We start from the raw sequence: 17,305 nt of genomic DNA, 5'->3' as shown, positions 1-17,305 counted from the left end.
AAAGATTAATTTGTTTTGTACATATTAGATATTTGATTGTTGTGCAGTACTTTAAATAAAGAATGCTAACTTAATTTTTTATTTTTGAAGATTTAAATAAAGAAATATTTAGTTTTAAAATATAAGTAATTAGTTTATCACATATGTATAATCTTCAAATATAATTTGGAATTATTTGTCTTTCGAAACATGCATCAGTGATTAATTTGATTTAGAAAAAGCTTAAGTATTTATCCAAAGAATTTAATATAATTTCTATTAATACAATAAAGTGCTTGCGTTTATATACTGAGTGAATAATGTAAAGATTTTCTGCTCTAAAAAAATAAACAATAAGAAAAACTATTTTTATGATAAAATAACTATACATCAAGGCAGGCAGATACAGTTTTTTTAACTGCGTCGCGTGCATACGGTATATACGATAGGGAATACCAAGTCATGGCGAGTGATTGTATAATAATGAAAATTAATGTTAACCCAGCTTTATGTAACTACAAGAAAAAAGTACATTTTTAAAAAATTATAAAATGGATGTATATAAAATAAAAAATACCACAACGGCTGCAATGAAGGTCATAATAATGGAAAATATGACAATTGATGTTGCTATTAAACGTGTTGATGAAAACATTTTCTTAATCTGATTTACTGGGCCCATTAGGAAGCATGTACTACAAAAATAAGCAATATAAATAAATCATAAAAAAAATAAGAACATAAAGCAATAATCAATTTATATACCTAGCCATTGATATCACGTTTCCTAATGTATAGAAAACCGCAAAAACGACAATACCTCGATGCAAAAATAAAGCCAATGAACCAAGAAATGATAGCAAAATACCAACGATAAAGCATATGCAAAAACCTTTGATTCGTGTCGACCAACTCAGCGTAGACATTTCATTTATCTGAAAATACACAGCTATATAATTTAAATTGCATTTGATAATTTTAAATTAAAGAAGACCTTCATTTATTAAAAAAATTATGTATTGTTTAATAAAGAGTAATAAACTTTTAAAAACAGAATCTTGCACAACACAAATTAGAGAACTGAAGTGTTATATTAGAATATACAGCTACAATATTTAGTAATTAGAAAAGACATAAAATATAGCTTTTTTTACTTAAAGACTTGAACATGTTTAGTAGTTCAAATTAAACAACTAAACATTCTAAAAAAATGTTCAGTGGCAGCTGCTGTCTATTCCGCCCCTTTCAAAACAAAGTGTTTATTTATTATAAAATTAATCATAATTAATAATTAATTATATAATTATTAAATAAATGCTTTTTATATGAACAAAAAAACAAATCAAACATAAGGATTCTGATAATTTTGGTTTCAACCTGTGATATGATGCTGCTTTCTTCCTCAGGTGTGCCATCATCACCACTCAGAGCACGACGCAATTTATCCATAATAAAATATTAGTATTTTTCTTTTAAACTGTCGAAAGAATTAAATTAGCTAACGTAAATAGTTTATTACAAACATAAATTTACAATAGAAAAACAAATTAATGCAATTCACACATGAAATGACAAATACCGAACAAAACTGTAAACAAGGAGCAACAGTGTGGTGATTATTTGTGGTGAATATAAATAGCACGTGCAGGGTTGCATTATTTCAAATAAATGAGTGCATTAGAATTAAAGCTTAATAAAAAATCTTTCACATATACATACTCAATATAATTTTCTAAATTATATAATTTAAATATTATATCAGCATTTTTTAATACAAAAATTAAAAATATTATTTCAATTGCCGTAGCTTAATTGGTTACATGTTCTGCTTTGTGATAAATGCAGCATCTATCGAAATCTTAAATAACATCGTTATCGGTTTACTTAACGTTATAACAACTTTAGATATTTCATGAAGTTTGTATTTAGCAAATATATAAATTCTACTTCATTATGTTTTGTTTCATTAAACATTTACAAACATTTTACTAATTCATATAATAGATCTGTTCCATAAGCTACTCGTAGTAAAAATCAAGTAAAGTACAAACTGAGAGCGTAACACAAACAAAGTGCCAAATTATACTCTTTAAACAGATTTTCATGGTACAGCTTTATGTAAAGTCTGATGACAACACCAGTTCCGCGCAAATAAACAATAAAAAATCTTAAATTCAAATCAAAACAGGTGATTCACACATCACACAAATTTTACTTGAAATAAAAAGTACTAGATAAGTCTGTGTAGCATTTTCAAATTTCGACAGGGATTAACATCGCTCTCTCAGATGCTCTCATTTACTGGTGGAACGCACTTATGTATACACAGTGTTACTCAAAGTTACTCGTGGAACAGACCTCTATTATAAGTACGCAATAATTTCGATATTATCTATTTAGTTTGTACAAAACACATGCGTTTTAATAATATCTCACACGATTGTATTATAACTATATAATATGTGTTAAACTACACGCAAACGTGAGCGTGCAAAAATTACAGCTTGGTTATTACTTAAGTTTGGAATATATTGGGTTCACTGTTGACATCTGGTAAGAATTTTTTTGATATTTTAGTTGAAAAAATATGAAACTGATAACTGATAGAGTATTATTGTACCAGAATACGACTGGTACAATTTTTTATTTAGTATATTAAACAGTTATCAACACGGCAACACTGTTTTGCGCATGTGGTAGGTAAATGTAAGACAAAACAGCTGACTACTTACATGCATTAGTGTATTGCTACTATGATATTACGAAATATACCAATTTTCGCAAGAGTAATTGAAAATTGTATAAATAGAAATAATGTATTTATTGTACGAAATTTACGTGGACTACCCAGACAATCAACAGCATTACCTGCCAACGTAGAACCAAATCAGCGCCAAACATTCGATGCACTTGACCGGCAGCTTGAACCGCATGATTTTGCTGATAAAAATATAATTAGTAATTATGGAGAAAATCGAAAAACTGAGCAGAAAAAACATAATACGGAATCAAGCTTAAAACCGTTTAAAGATGAAAACAAAATTGTACCAACATTTAATTTAGCTGCATATGTAAATAAATCAACAACACTTCAGGAATTTATTAAACTAGGAGTTAATCTTCACAAAATTGAAAGGCGGAAAGGTCTTGCGGAATTTGTGCTGCGCTTAAATTTTGATGAACATGTTAAGCCCTATTTAATTTTTCTCAAAGATCAAGGTGTTCCTGCGGAAGTTTATGGCGAGCTAATTACTAAAAATCCTCTACTTTTTAAAGAAAGCATAGATGATCTTACCACTCGCGTAAATTACCTGGAAAGTAAAAACTTTACTCCAGCACAAAGAAAACGTATATTCACATTAAATCCATACTGGCTGATGTTTAGTACAAGTCGCATTGATCGGCGTTTAGGATACTTTCAACAAGAATTTCGGCTCAAAGGTGACGATGTGCGATTTTTGGCTACAATACAACCTAAACTTATTACTTACAATATGGAACATTTACGGAAACTGACATTTTGCATACGTGAGGAAATGGGTTTTGATGCGGATGAAACAAAGTACTTATTGTTGAAAAAACCGTCATTGTGGTTGTCAGGTAAGTTAGTTGTTTTTTAATTTTTTTTGCAATAACAATTACTGAATTTATTGAAGCACATGATCGCTTAATTGAACGATTTGCCTACGCTCATGATCATATGGGATTATCACACGACATGCTGATACAGTTTCCAGAGGTATTAAAATCACGTGAATTTCGCTTACGCCAACGGCATGAGTTTTTAAAAATGCTAGGACGAGCGCAATACAATCCTGAGAAAGATATGTACATTTCTCCGAAAGCTGTTGTCGAAGGTACTGAATATTTTTTTGTGAGGCATGTAGCCAAAAGCACAATGGAGACTTACGAATTATTTTTGAAAACTCTATAGAGATGCTTGTATAGAGTTCTGAACAAGAACTTAACGAAAGAAAAATGCCACTGCAGAATATCGGCGATATTTCATATTTTCGTTATTGTATAGCATAGTTAAGTAAGTTTTTTGAATTTAACATTAATAAAAATAGTTTCACAAAAACGTGTTTGCGGGAGAAATTGTAAAATTTCATTTCCCTATATAGAAATAAAATAATTCTTTCTTCCATAAAAAGCTTTTCATATTTCCTTACAATTCAGCTAGTGAGTTTAAAAATTTAAAGTAATCGTAATTAGTTTGTAGATGCAGATAAATTTTACGTCGGAGTACAAAATTTCTATCATAAAAATAAAAAGCATAGTTTATTTGTCGGCTTTTATTTTCATTACGTTTATATTATTTTATAAAAAAGTCTATAATTATGCGTTAATATATGTATATATATATATATATTGTATGTATATGTTTCGTTTTTATTTTAATTTGTATTTTAATTTATATGTTTGTATATAAAAATTAATATTCTTAAATTAGTATATATAATAAGAAATAAATTTATATGTAAAAGAATTTTTTTCCTTTTTTTTCTAATATTAAATAATTTTGAACTATAATTTAAAATAAATTTCTATCATAAATTTATTTGCAAACAAAGATTAAGTTTGACTACATTTAAATATACTACATTTACCAAAAAATTTTCATAAAATCATTTTTATTTTATATTTAAAATATAAATTTTTATTAAAATTTATAGAAAACAAAAAAATTAAAAATTTTCTAAGCGTATACTAAACACAAAAAAAAAAAAGAAAACAGTAACCTGAGCCCGTAATTTTTTTTTTGAAGAAAGTATGAATATTTTGTTATCCAAAGAAAAAAGCGAAGACATTCGATTGCTTTCGATTTTCTCTTACAAGAAATACATATTTAAATCTTTATTGTTAATATTTAGTGTATTAAGATAAAAATGTAAGATGATATTTTCGTAAAAAACAATATTAAATAAACTTAAAAAGAAGTTCAGTCAATGACGACGCGAGTCAAAAGTATACCACGCTTGCTTAGCCACAAACTGTAAAAATAAAGGCAAATAAAACAAATGTCAGTCTGACTTTATAGCAGAGACTTACCCTAGACCAGCGCCCAACAACAAAGACAAGACATTTGACACTATAAGCGAATACAAAATTTCTCGTGAAAAGAGAGAATTCTTTCCAACACGTGTAAGTCGAATGGAGTAACCAGGACCCTTCTTCTTTTTCTGTGGATGTTCAAACTTCCAATCTCTAAAAGAAAAAAATAGAAAATAGTTTAAATTAATTGATAACCACATAAACCAAGTTTTTTCCATAATATAGTCTTAGTATTCTACTATTGATTAGCAGGGAAATATTCAATTAAAACCCGAAGTAGCCACAAATGTACATGTCAAATGATTAGTGATTACCCACAACAAATCAAATGATTAGTTAACGATTTAAGAACTAATTATCAACTATGTTATTGTCAAATATAATGTAAGTTGAAAATTAGTTTTTTACATTGATTCTCAAATTTAAAACTACTGAATATTCACACAAAACAGCTAGTTAGTAACTAATGTAAGTTCTTAATTGATTCCCAACTTATTATTAACTAGTTCTCAAGCTATTAACTAATTTTAGAAACTAATAATAGCTTTAATTTAAGAATTGTTTAAGAATGCATTAGTTCTCAACATAAGCAATAACTATAGTTAATTTAGTGACAAATAACCTACGATTTCCTCGAATGTATGTTTAATAAGAAGGAAATTAAATATTTTTGATATATGACAAAAATTCGTTATTGTATCTAAAAGGGAATTAATACATTCTTCACAAATGTGATTTCTTTAAAAGTAAAAATTAATATTGTGTACATAATCGTACTTTAAAATATTTTTAAAAAAATTTTTATTAACTTCTATTTATTTTGGTTAATTTTCAGTTTTTTTTATTTTAATTTTATGCAATATACATTTATTTGGTACACCAGTTAATCTTTTATAACGTAATATCTACCTTACACTTTATCTTTTAATTCTACCAAAAGACCTATTCTACCGATCTGCTTTTGTAATAAACACAAAACGACTCCTATGAACTAATTTATTATTGTAAAATTCCCTTTCGTTATTTACCTTCCCCACCGAACCTTTATCCGTCTTGATCCTGGTTAATCCATCCATCCCCAACCCTACTCCACTCTCTAAAAATAACCCCCCATAAACACACACGCTCACTCAACTATTTCATATCCACAATCTAATTTCTGTCATGTCATCAACTATTCAGATCCCCACTCTTACTTAACCATTACCCATCCCATTCGTCGTATAATTCCTGTCATCTTATCGACTATTCCTACGTGCTACTACAACAACATCTAATGTATTACACAACCGTCAAACGGCGGAGTAGCGGCACCGAAGCATTTTTTTTCGCACCATTCCTAAATACTCACTAATATTAATTTTTAAGCATTATCGTTCATGTTAAAATCAACTAAAGCATTGGTTTATAGGGTTGTAACTATAAGATTTTATTAGAAAAACTTTAATTCACATGTAGTTTCAGAAAGCTGTGTATGCTAAAACCCGGTTACAAAATTTATACACCCAACTCTTTTTTTACACGGTAGATACGTTCCTCCGAAATCCGTGTAAAAAATGCGAAGTGTCAAACAAGACAGTGATTTTGAGACCGTATTTTTTTTTCAATCGTGTAACTTCAAATCCGTGTAAAAAAAGAGTTGGGTGTATATATTGAATTGATTAATGTTGCTCGTGGAGATCTATTATGGCTGATAATATGAAAGAATGTGCGAAAGGTGGCAGGATTGTTTGAAAACAAGAATGGATTAAGCATGGGAGACAACCTCATTGGAGGTGTACTGATGAGTTAAAGATTTGCTTTTTTTAATGCAAAGTCCTTTCATTTATTATTTAAAGATTTTAATTTAAAATGGCTTCTTTGCTAATTAAAAATAGAAAAGAATGGAAGACTGTTGTTAAACAGGATTAGATCCTACATTATGTCTTAATACGAACTTACTTTGGTGGTTGTTGATCGGGTCGACTGCTCCACTCATCCAACCAATCAGTATCTTTTTGGGTTTCACCCTCCTAAAAAATTAATGCAATTGTTACTGTTATTATAATTAAAATTTCCCAGGTTATTTACTTTGCTCCAATAATTTATGTAGACATTTTTAAGCTCTTCGTCAGGACAACGTTCAGTGTTTGGAGTATTCGGTGGCGACTTTGGACTATTAATAATATAATATGTATAAATAACATAACAATTTAGAATAATAAAATAGTAAAAACTAACAATGTTATCTTACCTATCATGAGGTGTATCACGTCTAGAGCTAGCCAAAGAAACAACACGGCTAGAGTGATTGGATTCACGTTGTGCCTCACGTAACAAACGCAAATATTCCTCACCATTTGAGAAGGGCAAGGGAGTTATGCGATCAGGGCTCTTCACACCAGCCATAGTGGCAGCGCTACTCAATTCAATCCAAGATTCTAAAAAAAATAATATAAACACAATACAAATAAATAACTGAGTAAATGAATAAAAGATAAGATATTTAATAATATATAATAATAATAACAATAAAAAATTTATAAAAAAGGGAGTATAACATAATATTTTCGCAAAAATAGACGCAATTAAATCACCATAAAATAAATACCATAAGAAATATGTATTCGTATACATTTCGTATAAAATAAAATTATTGCGATAAAATCTATAGATAAATGAAAGTGTATTGGAATTATTACTCAAGTGATTAATCACAAATAATTTGTTTACCAATTTATTTACACACTGAAGTGCTGACTAATAGATGCGTACTATGTTTAGTCATTAAAAAGGTTAATATAATTTCTATAAGACGTATTTACACAAATACCTAAAAGGAAATTTCATATTCATATATTGAAGAAATTTATTTTGAAACAATAGAAACTTCGGTGCTTTAAATGACGATGTTGCGGTCAAATACCTCGCCCAGCATTTCGTTTAAGTCGGTCAAAATCCATTCAATGCCATTCAAACCCCGAAATGCCGCCTGAGGTTAAAATATAGGAAAAGTAGTTGAAGAGGGCAAGCAAGCAAATTAACATTTGCGCGTGTTACTTATATTTAGTTTCGTATTAGTATAAATTATCTGACAGTCCCGCCGGAGAAGCTGTTATTGTTTTGCTTTTTTGTGGTTATATTATTATAAAAATAAAAAAAAGATAAAAACAAAAAATAATTCAAAACAAATAATAATTTTGCTGCGTATTTCATTCAGCTGATGTTCCTCCATATCGTTAATGGGAAAATGTTGTTTAGCACTTTGTGTTTATACTTTAGTTAAAATAAATAAATAAATATAAAATTCGCATACAGTAAATTGATTTATAATTTTACTTATTAGAAAGTCTTTATATTTGAGTCAATATTTGCAAAAATTAAATATTTGCAAAAAATTTGGAAAATTTCTGTGATACTAAAAACAGTTTATTCCACTTATCAGACATCACACACTTAATTCATTATTTATGCTTTATATTTTTATGTAAACAATAATAAAATATAAAATGTGAATGAACTTCATTTGTTTACTAAACAAAAATTATAATTTAAATATACCCACCACTACAAGTTTATATATTTTATATTTTTTAATTTAAAATGTGATTAGATAAAATTTGCTTTACATTAAATAATAAGTCACTAAAATTATTTAGAAAAAGAACTGTTTTGAATACTTAATATTTATTTTATGTCGTAACAACTCTAACAGAATAGTATTGAAATTTAACAATTAAAAATAAAAAAATTTAATTAATTAATTCATTTATTCTACACTTATTATTTCGTTTTAATATAAACACAGCAAGTAAAATTGTTAATAAAAGTTAATAAAAAACTTTCATAGTAAAAGTAACAAAACTCCAGAAAAATGTGCGAACATAAAACTGAAGTACGGCTTTGGATCAATTGATTAAAAAGCGCTAACTCTGAGCTTCAAATTTGGCAGGGCACAAGTTCGATTCCTGGTACTTGCAGTCTCAAAAAATTATTTGCAAATAATTAAATATTAAAAATATTTCCAAAAGACCACGGATGATGGGTATTTGGCAATACTCGAAACTGCTGTATGGTCAGCCAAAAACTCAATTAAGTAAAATAATATAAAATGAATTTTTGTTGTTTTAGTTCACTACTGTTCGAAAAAACCTCTTTATACCTCTATTGGCTTCGACGAATACTTAATACCAGTCTGCCAACTTGTACAACCAAATAACAGCTACAAGCTACAATACGGAGAAGGAAATATGACTCATTACGTGGACCTGTGGATGCTATTGCGGTAGCGCTTTGCAGTTGTCATTTGTGCGGGGTATGATACTGCTTAACAGGCAGTAAGGTAAAACAATATAGAGCAACGTAAAGTAGGGCTATAACTTGAAGAAGAACAGTGAACAGATGTAGATAGCTTATGAAACAGCAACTATTTCTATTTTCATAACCGTGTTAGACTTAAATTAATAAGTAAAATTTTTATGCTATAAGAACAGAAATACATATAAACATTCATAGATATTTGGTCTGTTTTATAAGTAATCATTAAATAAAAATTACTAGATGTTAAGTCAAAAAACTGTTTCAGTACTGTACGACGACGAATTATAGTACTGCATAATGAGGACGAATAGTTTGACGCTATTCAAATTTTTGTTTTGATCCTTGCCAGAAGTAGCTGGAATGTCGTATCACGCTGTAGTGCATATTTATAAAACGCAATCATCGTTTAATTTTATACTAACGGAGAAACTCAATAAGTCATCTTCAGCGACCTTTTGAGGTTCACCGTTTGATATAATGATTATTTTAGCCACTAAAAAGGAAAATGTGATTCACAATCTGTAAATTATAAGCGTTTTTATAATTGGGTTTTATGATCTTTATTTCAATTTCTTTAACACAATGTAAATTATAAACGTTTTTATAATTGGGTTTTGATTTCATTTAATTTATACAATTGAATTTATACAATTTCGGTTATTGATTGTTTAATCACTTTTTTATGTGTACCCGTGTGTTGACACGTTCGCGATCGAAAAACAAGAGACAGCATCAAACCAACGGAGTTTACTTGCAGCCCAAAAAATATAACAAAAAAATTGCTCATCTCGAGCGCAAAAACAAAAGGCAATAAAAACAAGACTTAGAACCGTTGGTTTGATTACATCTTATACAGGGTTAGTTAGATAAATTAATTAACCATATATATTAACCATATAAAATATTATATATGAATTATATAATATATTAGTTATAATAATTTAATTATACAATATATGATTTAAAATAAATTAAAATATAATAAAATATAATATATAAATCATATAACACATCAATTATAATAATTCTACAGAATCCTACAATATTAACAATTTGACTTTAACCGCTCTAACATCCCGCCCCCCTTGAAAGGATTTTCAATTGGTAATAGTGCGAGTTTGTGGATTGGACGCCGTATTACTCCTTTTGGGGTTTGCACATCAACAACACGAACCAAATTATCTGGACCCCTGATGCAATGCACGATTCGGCCCATCAACCAGCGTTGTGGAGGCATATTGTCTTCATGGATTAAAACCAGAGCCCCCTCGGTGATGTTAGATTGTTCTTCTGTCCATTTGGTGCGTATCTGCAGCTCATTCAGATAGTCTCTAGACCATCTGCGCCAGAAGTGATGTTTGACTGCGGTTATACGAGACCATTTATCAATTAATGAAGCAGCTTCATACTGAGGACTTGGTTCAGATAAAGTTTTGAGCGGCCCACCGATAAGAAAATGTGCTGGCGTTAGCGCTTCATAATCGCTCGGGTCACAAGAATGAGGTGTGATTGGTCGCGAATTTAAGATAGCTTCGATTTCAATCAGTGCTGTTCCAAGCTCCTCAAAGGTGAATCGAGTATTTGATAGTGTTCGATACAGATGGCCTTTCGCGCTTTTTACAGCCGCTTCCCATAGACCTCCAAAGTGAGGTGCTCGGGGCGGTATAAAATTGAAATTTATGAATTGGTTGCTGCAAAAGGTCTGCAGCATCACTTGATTAGACTTCTCGAAAAACATTCTTTTTAACTCTGCTAGTTTGTTGTTAGCCCCAACGAAGTTCGTGGCGTTGTCGCAATAGATGTCTGATGGTAACCCTCGTCTACCGATTAACCTTTTCAGTGCTGCAATAAATGCCTCCGTAGATAAGTCTGACACGGCTTCTAGATGAGCTGCCTTTGTAGACAGACAAACGAACACGGCTATATAGGTCTTATATGGAACCCGTCCCCGAATTCGGAGATACGTTAATATCGGACCGCAAAAATCTACCGCAGTACGCGCGAATGGACGGCTTGGAGTGAGGCGTTCGATTGGGAGATTACCCATCATTTGATTAAGTAGTTTGGGTTTATAACGCACGCAGTGAATACACGAGTGCACGACTCGGCGTGCAATTTCTCGAATATTAATTATCCAGAAGTTTAGTCGAGTAAGGGCAATTAGTGCTTGTGCGCCTGCATGATAGTTGCACAAGTGTATATGCCGAACATAAAGTTCCACAAAATAACAGCCCTTCGGCAACAAAATAGGGTGACGTTGGCCTACTGAGATGTCACTCAGCTCGAGGCGACCTCCCACCTTTAGTAATTGATAACCGAATACATTGTCCAGGAAGGGATTTAGATGCTTTAATGTACCTTCGGCTGGGTTCCCTCGTTGTAGGCGTTGTATATCAATTTCGAAGAATTGCTGTTGGATGACCCAAATAATACAGTGCAATGCCTTTTGTAGCTGAATAGGTTGGAGGGTACATTCTCCATTCTTCAATTTATTCTTGGTTACATGATAAAAACGCTGTACCTGCGCTATTACTCGTAGCATCTTAGTGTATGAACTATATCTTGACAATACCTGTAATACGTAGTTGTCTTCATTTGTGTTAACGAATACAACCTTTCGCGTCTCTTTATTGACTTCTTCCATATCCAGGTTGTGACATTTCAAATGCGGCCAGTATTTATCAGCGAGTAACAAAAATTCCGGCCCCGTAAACCAACAAGACTCTGATAATTGGCGGATGTTACAGCCGCGCGACACAACATCTGCCGGGTTGGATTGGGTAGGAACGTGTCTCCATTGCCCATTTGCGGTAATATCTTGAATTTCCGCTACTCGATTGCCAACGAATGCAGACAGGGTTGATGAGTGCTGCTTCAACCAATGTAATACAATCTGTGAATCAGTCCAAAAAAACGTTTCACCCTTAAATTGCGCAAATATTGGTTGGACCTTCTGATACAGTTTGGCAAGAAGTAAGGCACCACAGAGTTCTAGTTTAGGTAGCGACTTCCGCTTTATAGGTGCCACACGGGATTTTGCAGTGAATAGCCTGACCGTCACCTTACCTGATGTGATTTGTGATCGGAGAAATATACAGCAACCATATGCGCGTATTGAAGCGTCACAGAAACCGTGTACATCAACCTGTTGATAGTTTATGGATAGGCAGTACCTCGGCACCTTAACCGATGAAAGCGTTGTAAGATCTTGAATAAATGTTTTCCAAGCTGAGTGAAGATTTTGAGGGACTGACTCGTCCCAATCCACACGCAAAAGCCACAATTCTTGCATCATAATTTTGGCTACGAGTATGATCGGTGCTAGTAATCCAAGCGGGTCGAATAATGAAGACGCAAGGGATAAGATGGTGCGTTTTGTTACAATATGACCTGGTTGTGCATTAAACGAAAATAGGAAAACATCTTGCATTTGGTGCCACTTGATGCCTAGAGCGCTGGTGACTGTATCTGTATCAAGATTCAAACTCTTTGTTGTAGTATCGCTGATGAAGTCATGATGGTTTGAATGCCATTTGTCAAGATCGAAGCAACCCTTCTGTAGAATGGCCGTTAACTGATGTCTGATATTGGTGAGTTGATCAATGGAATCTGCTCCACCTAAGAAGTCGTCGACAAAAAACGATGATTTAATGAGTGCAGCGCCTATTGGGTATTGTGTTTCAAATTTGTCCGCCAAATACTGCAAACTCCTGGTTGCTAGGAAAGGTGCTGATGCAGTACCATAAGTGACTGTATTCAACTCGTAAGTACTAACAGGATCGGACTCCGTATCTCGCCAAAAAATATATTGGAATTTTCGATCTGGTTCATCTATCAGTATCTGTCGGTACATCTTAACAATGTCAGCCGTCAAGGCATATCGGTGCAAACGAAATTGAAGTAGCAACAAATATAACTCCGACTGAATTGTCGGGCCGACCAGTAGAATATCATTTAATGAACGTTGCGAAGTTGTTGGACATGACGCATCAAAAACCACCCTCAGCTTGGTCGAAGTGCTCGACGGTTTTAAAACACAATGATGAGGGATATAATAATGAGGTTCGTTGGGTTTCGGAGTCTCAACACGCGTCATGTGTCCGAGCTCTCGATATTGTTTCATGAATTCTTGATAGTCTTGCTTCAGTGCACGATTAGATGACAATCGCCGTTCTACAGAATAAAAACGGCGCAAGGCGATATTGTGTGTCAAACCAAGACAATCTGGTGAATCTTTGAATGGTAACCGAACGACAATTCTTCCCATCGCATTTTGGTGAACCGTTTCACGATATAATGACTCACACGCAACATGTGCTGGTGACCATGATTTTGAAGCCGATTGCACTTCCTCTATCTTCCACATCATTTCTAATTGATCGGAGACTGTATCTTCAACTGATAATAGGCATTTTGCTGCTGGTGATGCAAATGGCTGACCCTTGTACTTGCCAGATACAATCCATCCTAATAGTGTTTTTTGAAGTACTGGAAGATTTTCACCTAGTTTGATTTGACCGACAGACAAAATATCAAAGAAACTTTCAGCTCCAAGCAAAAGATCAACGCGCTTGGATTTAAAGAATTGCTCATCGGCGAGAGGTGTATTTGGTGGAACCTTCCACGACGATATATCGATTTCAGAACTTGGTTGATATGCGATGTGATTCGTAATACCAAAGTTTAAAGCAAGTTCAAAATTTGAATGACGAGATTTGATTGATGTGAGCGTCTGATACTTAATGTTGGTCAACGAACTACCAATACTGGAAACATGCAACCGATGTTTATGTTTTGCTAAACTAAGCTTCTTTGAAAACTCCTCCGTTATGAAGTTGACCTGAGAGCATGAATCAAGTAAGGCTCTACCCACTTGATAACTTCCCGATGAATCCTTCACTAAAACCAATGCCGTGGCAAGAATTATTTGCTCGGCCGATGACATATTAAGATGGGAATGGCTGGCAACGTTGTCGTTGGGCATAGCAGCGTGTTCTGTGCGTCGTGATGATCCCGCGCTCTTAATATTCGTTGGCAATTGCGAATGATGCAAGAGAGTGTGATGTGGCTTTGCGCAAACCTTACATTTAAACGTTGATGTACAATTAACCACATGATGGCGTGGCGATAAGCAGTTTATGCAGAGTTTTAGGCTCTTCACCTTTTCAAACCTTTGAACCACCTCCAGTGCCTTAAAACGATGACAATTCTGTATTAGGTGTTCATTGCTAGAACAAAATGAGCAAGAATTGCTAGATGTAGATGCAACAAATGCGTATTGTTTTGAGCGTCTGTTAGTCTTGGAGTTAAGACTATTAGGTTTACGTTGTGATGATGACTGATTGCCGTTTCCACTGTCAAGTGATTCGAGAAACTGGCAATGTCTATCCAACAATTTTGAGCAATCTTCCCAACTGGGTAATGTGTCAAAGTTACGCGATTCATTCCATTTCCTACGTGTAATTGCGTCCGTTTTTTGCATGATTAACGAGATAAGTAGAGCCTCACATATTTGTTTCTCTGTACCTAGCGAACAGAGTGAACCATACAAAGCGGATGCATTGTTTACCAGACTACGGAGTTGTTGGCTTGACTGACCCGATACTGCTGGTAGATCAAATAGTGTCGCGATATTTTCGGCGAAGATTAGGCTATTATTGTCATAGCGCGATTTAAGCCTATCCAGAGCCTTTGGATAGTTTTCATTCGAAATAGGAAATGCCTGTACTGTCTCTAGAGCTTGACCAGTAAGGCAGTTCAGCAAGTGATTAAATTTTTCAATATTTGTGAGGTATATTTCGCGATCTATGTATGATTTGGAGAAACGAATTAATAAAATTGTTATAATCCGAGTACTTACCACTGAATGTAGGTAATTTTAACAGTGGTAATTTTTTACTTGAGGTGGGCATCATTGCTGTTACGTCTAGCACTGATGCATTGTGGGCCTCTTCCTGCAGTTGAGACATGATTAATATTTTGGTGGAAACGTATAGGTCTTCTAATTCATCTCTAGCTGAGTCAGTTGCATCTAATTTCTCGATCAACGTCTGAAAAGCTAAGATTTGTTTAAAATATGATTCTAAAATACCTAGTCGACATTTCAGTTCTGGTTGTGAGAGCGAATTACTCTTTCCTTTGACGAACGTCTTGATCCTTGAAATGCTCGCTTTCGTCGAGGCTCGCTGTTGTTTTAGTTCTGACAGTTCTGCCGTAGTGGTTGGCTCTGCCGTTGCCATTGAAACAATTGTAGATACTTGAGAACAGCAAGGGATTTGACGAAGTCGAAAAGTCACAATAGCAGCAGCGAACTTTCCGAAATTGAACTGCTCTTACGGTGGTTGTTGTCAGACGCGACGTTGACGAATCCGCCCACTTACTGATTGGAAGCAAATATTAACCAGTAATCAACAAGTAAGTTAACTTGTTGTTGTTGTTGTAATTGTTCAGCGTGACCTTGATGCGGACACGAGGTTCTATTTGGCGCTTAGCAGAACCTAAGCCGAGAACCATAGAATGCACAATAGTACACACGTACGATAGTATATAGTATATATGTACAGATGTACGATATTATTAAAGTTAGCACACTTTAGATATATAACCGTTTAGGAGCAATACTCACACGAGCACATTATGGTTACAAATTAACCAAATACAATAAAAGCGAAAGTATGTACAATCAACAAGTAAAGATAGCTTGTTGTTGTTATTTTAACTGTCGAGCACGACCTTGATGCGGACACGAGGTTCTGATTTGAGGTTAGCGGACCTAAACCGAGAACCACCAATTGCACAAGAGTATATACGTACGATAGTACATATGTAATATATATATAGATGTACGATATATTATAATGGTTAGCACACGTTAGCTATATAGCTGGTTAGAAAAAGTATTCACACGCGCACATTAATGGTTACAAATTAACCAAAAACAATAAAAGCGAAAGTATATACAATCAACAAGTAAAGGTATCTTGTTGTTGTTATTTTAAATGTCGAGCACGACCTTGATGCGGACACGAGGTTCTGATTTGAGGTTAGAGGACCTAAACCGAGAACCACCAATTGCACAAGAGTATATACGTACGATAGTACATAGGTAGTATATATATAGATGTATGATATATTATGATAGTTAGCACGCGTTAGCTATATAACTGGTTAGAAGAAATATTCACACGCGCACTTTAATGGTTACAAATTAACCAAAAACAATAAAAGCGAAAGTATGTACAATCAACAAGTAAAGATATCTTGTTGTTGTGAATTTAACTGTCGAGCGCGATCTTGATGCGGACACGAGGTTCTGTTTTGAGGTTAGCGTACCTAAACCGAGAACCACCAATTGGACAATAGTATATACGTACGATAGTACATATGTAGTATATATAGACGTACGATATATTATAATAGTTAGCACGCGTTAGCTATATAACTGGTTAGAAGAAATATTCACACGCGCACTTTAATGGTTACAAATTAACCAAAAACAATAAAAGCGAAAGTAGGTACAATCAACAAGTAAAGGTATCTTGTTGTTGTAATGTCGAGCGCGATCTTGATGCGGACACGAGGTTCTGGTTTGAGGTTAGCGGACCTAAACCGAGAACCACCAATTGCACAAGAATATACGTACGACAGTACATAGGTAATATATATATAGATGTACGATATATTATAATGGTTAGCACACGTTAGCTATATAGCTGGTTAGAAAAAGTATTCACACGCGCACATTATGGTTACAAATTAACCAAAACCAATAAAAGCGAAAGTATATACAATCAACAAGTAAAGGTATCTTGTTGTTGTTATTTTAAATGTCGAGCACGACCTTGATGCGGACACGAGGTTCTGTTTTGAGGTTAGCGGACCTAAACCGAGAACCACCAATTGCACAATAGTATATACGTTCGACAGTCCACAGAATAGCTATCTGGAAGAAATGTACACACGCGTACACTAA

At 33.3% G+C, this 17,305-nt stretch overlaps 4 protein-coding genes across 4 annotated transcripts; 1 reads left to right on the top strand and 3 right to left on the bottom strand.

The window, feature by feature from the left end:
• Nucleotides 1–157: 157 nt before the first annotated feature.
• LOC119668761 (vesicle transport protein SFT2A) lies at nt 158–1,572 on the bottom strand. Its single transcript, XM_038078373.1, has 4 exons — nt 1,357–1,572; nt 745–914; nt 557–674; nt 158–494 (listed from the first exon to the last, which is right to left on the bottom strand). The coding sequence occupies exons 1-4, from the start codon at nt 1,426–1,428 to the stop codon at nt 363–365; spliced, it is 492 nt and encodes a 163-aa protein (XP_037934301.1). The 5' UTR covers nt 1,429–1,572; the 3' UTR covers nt 158–362.
• Nucleotides 1,573–2,674: 1,102 nt separating this feature from the next.
• Nucleotides 2,675–4,219, top strand: LOC119668604 (transcription termination factor 3, mitochondrial). The gene is made up of 2 exons (XM_038078171.1): nt 2,675–3,579; nt 3,636–4,219. Exons 1-2 carry the CDS (start codon nt 2,733–2,735, stop codon nt 3,911–3,913), a joined length of 1,125 nt encoding a protein of 374 aa, XP_037934099.1. The 5' UTR covers nt 2,675–2,732; the 3' UTR covers nt 3,914–4,219.
• A 575-nt stretch (nt 4,220–4,794) lies between these two features.
• Nucleotides 4,795–7,464, bottom strand: LOC119668603 (BCL2/adenovirus E1B 19 kDa protein-interacting protein 3). The gene is made up of 5 exons (XM_038078170.1): nt 7,268–7,464; nt 7,105–7,189; nt 6,976–7,046; nt 5,032–5,187; nt 4,795–4,973 (listed from the first exon to the last, which is right to left on the bottom strand). The coding sequence occupies exons 1-5, from the start codon at nt 7,420–7,422 to the stop codon at nt 4,922–4,924; spliced, it is 519 nt and encodes a 172-aa protein (XP_037934098.1). The 5' UTR covers nt 7,423–7,464; the 3' UTR covers nt 4,795–4,921.
• A 2,255-nt stretch (nt 7,465–9,719) lies between these two features.
• On the bottom strand, nt 9,720–15,302 carry LOC119685847. The gene is made up of 4 exons (XM_038100243.1): nt 15,233–15,302; nt 13,876–15,138; nt 10,384–13,800; nt 9,720–9,826 (listed from the first exon to the last, which is right to left on the bottom strand). The coding sequence occupies exons 1-4, from the start codon at nt 15,300–15,302 to the stop codon at nt 9,720–9,722; spliced, it is 4,857 nt and encodes a 1,618-aa protein (XP_037956171.1).
• Between the last annotated feature and the right edge of the window lie 2,003 nt (nt 15,303–17,305).

Source organism: Teleopsis dalmanni, chromosome 1 (assembly GCF_002237135.1).
Source record: "Teleopsis dalmanni isolate 2A chromosome 1, ASM223713v2, whole genome shotgun sequence".
NCBI classification, from domain to species: domain Eukaryota; kingdom Metazoa; phylum Arthropoda; class Insecta; order Diptera; family Diopsidae; genus Teleopsis; species Teleopsis dalmanni.
This window is presented reverse-complemented; position numbering and strand designations above follow the sequence as displayed.

Bases quoted from the DNA above. Each gene is read 5' to 3' on its own strand.
- LOC119668761 (XM_038078373.1), bottom strand. From the start codon at position 1,428: ATGGATAAATTGCGTCGTGCTCTGAGTGGTGATGATGGCACACCTGAG. The intron at 915-1,356 runs GTTGAAACCAAA...GTGTATTTTCAG, and splicing joins AAAGCAGCATCATATCACAG to ATAAATGAAATGTCTACGCT. The intron at 495-556 runs GTATTTTTTATT...TTTTTCTTGTAG, and splicing joins CCTTCATTGCAGCCGTTGTG to TTACATAAAGCTGGGTTAAC.
- LOC119668603 (XM_038078170.1), bottom strand. From the start codon at position 7,422: ATGGCTGGTGTGAAGAGCCCTGATCGCATAACTCCCTTGCCCTTCTCA. The intron at 7,047-7,104 runs GTAAATAACCTG...TTAATTTTTTAG, and splicing joins ACATAAATTATTGGAGCAAA to GAGGGTGAAACCCAAAAAGA. The intron at 4,974-5,031 runs GTAAGTCTCTGC...TTATTTTTACAG, and splicing joins TTGTTGGGCGCTGGTCTAGG to TTTGTGGCTAAGCAAGCGTG.
- LOC119668604 (XM_038078171.1), top strand. From the start codon at position 2,733: ATGATATTACGAAATATACCAATTTTCGCAAGAGTAATTGAAAATTGT. The intron at 3,580-3,635 runs GTAAGTTAGTTG...AATTTATTGAAG, and splicing joins ACCGTCATTGTGGTTGTCAG to CACATGATCGCTTAATTGAA.
- LOC119685847 (XM_038100243.1), bottom strand. From the start codon at position 15,302: ATGTCTCAACTGCAGGAAGAGGCCCACAATGCATCAGTGCTAGACGTA. The intron at 15,139-15,232 runs GTAAAAAATTAC...AATCATACATAG, and splicing joins AGCAATGATGCCCACCTCAA to ATCGCGAAATATACCTCACA. The intron at 9,827-10,383 runs GTTAATATTGTA...TTTCCTTTTTAG, and splicing joins AGAGCGGTTAAAGTCAAATT to TGGCTAAAATAATCATTATA.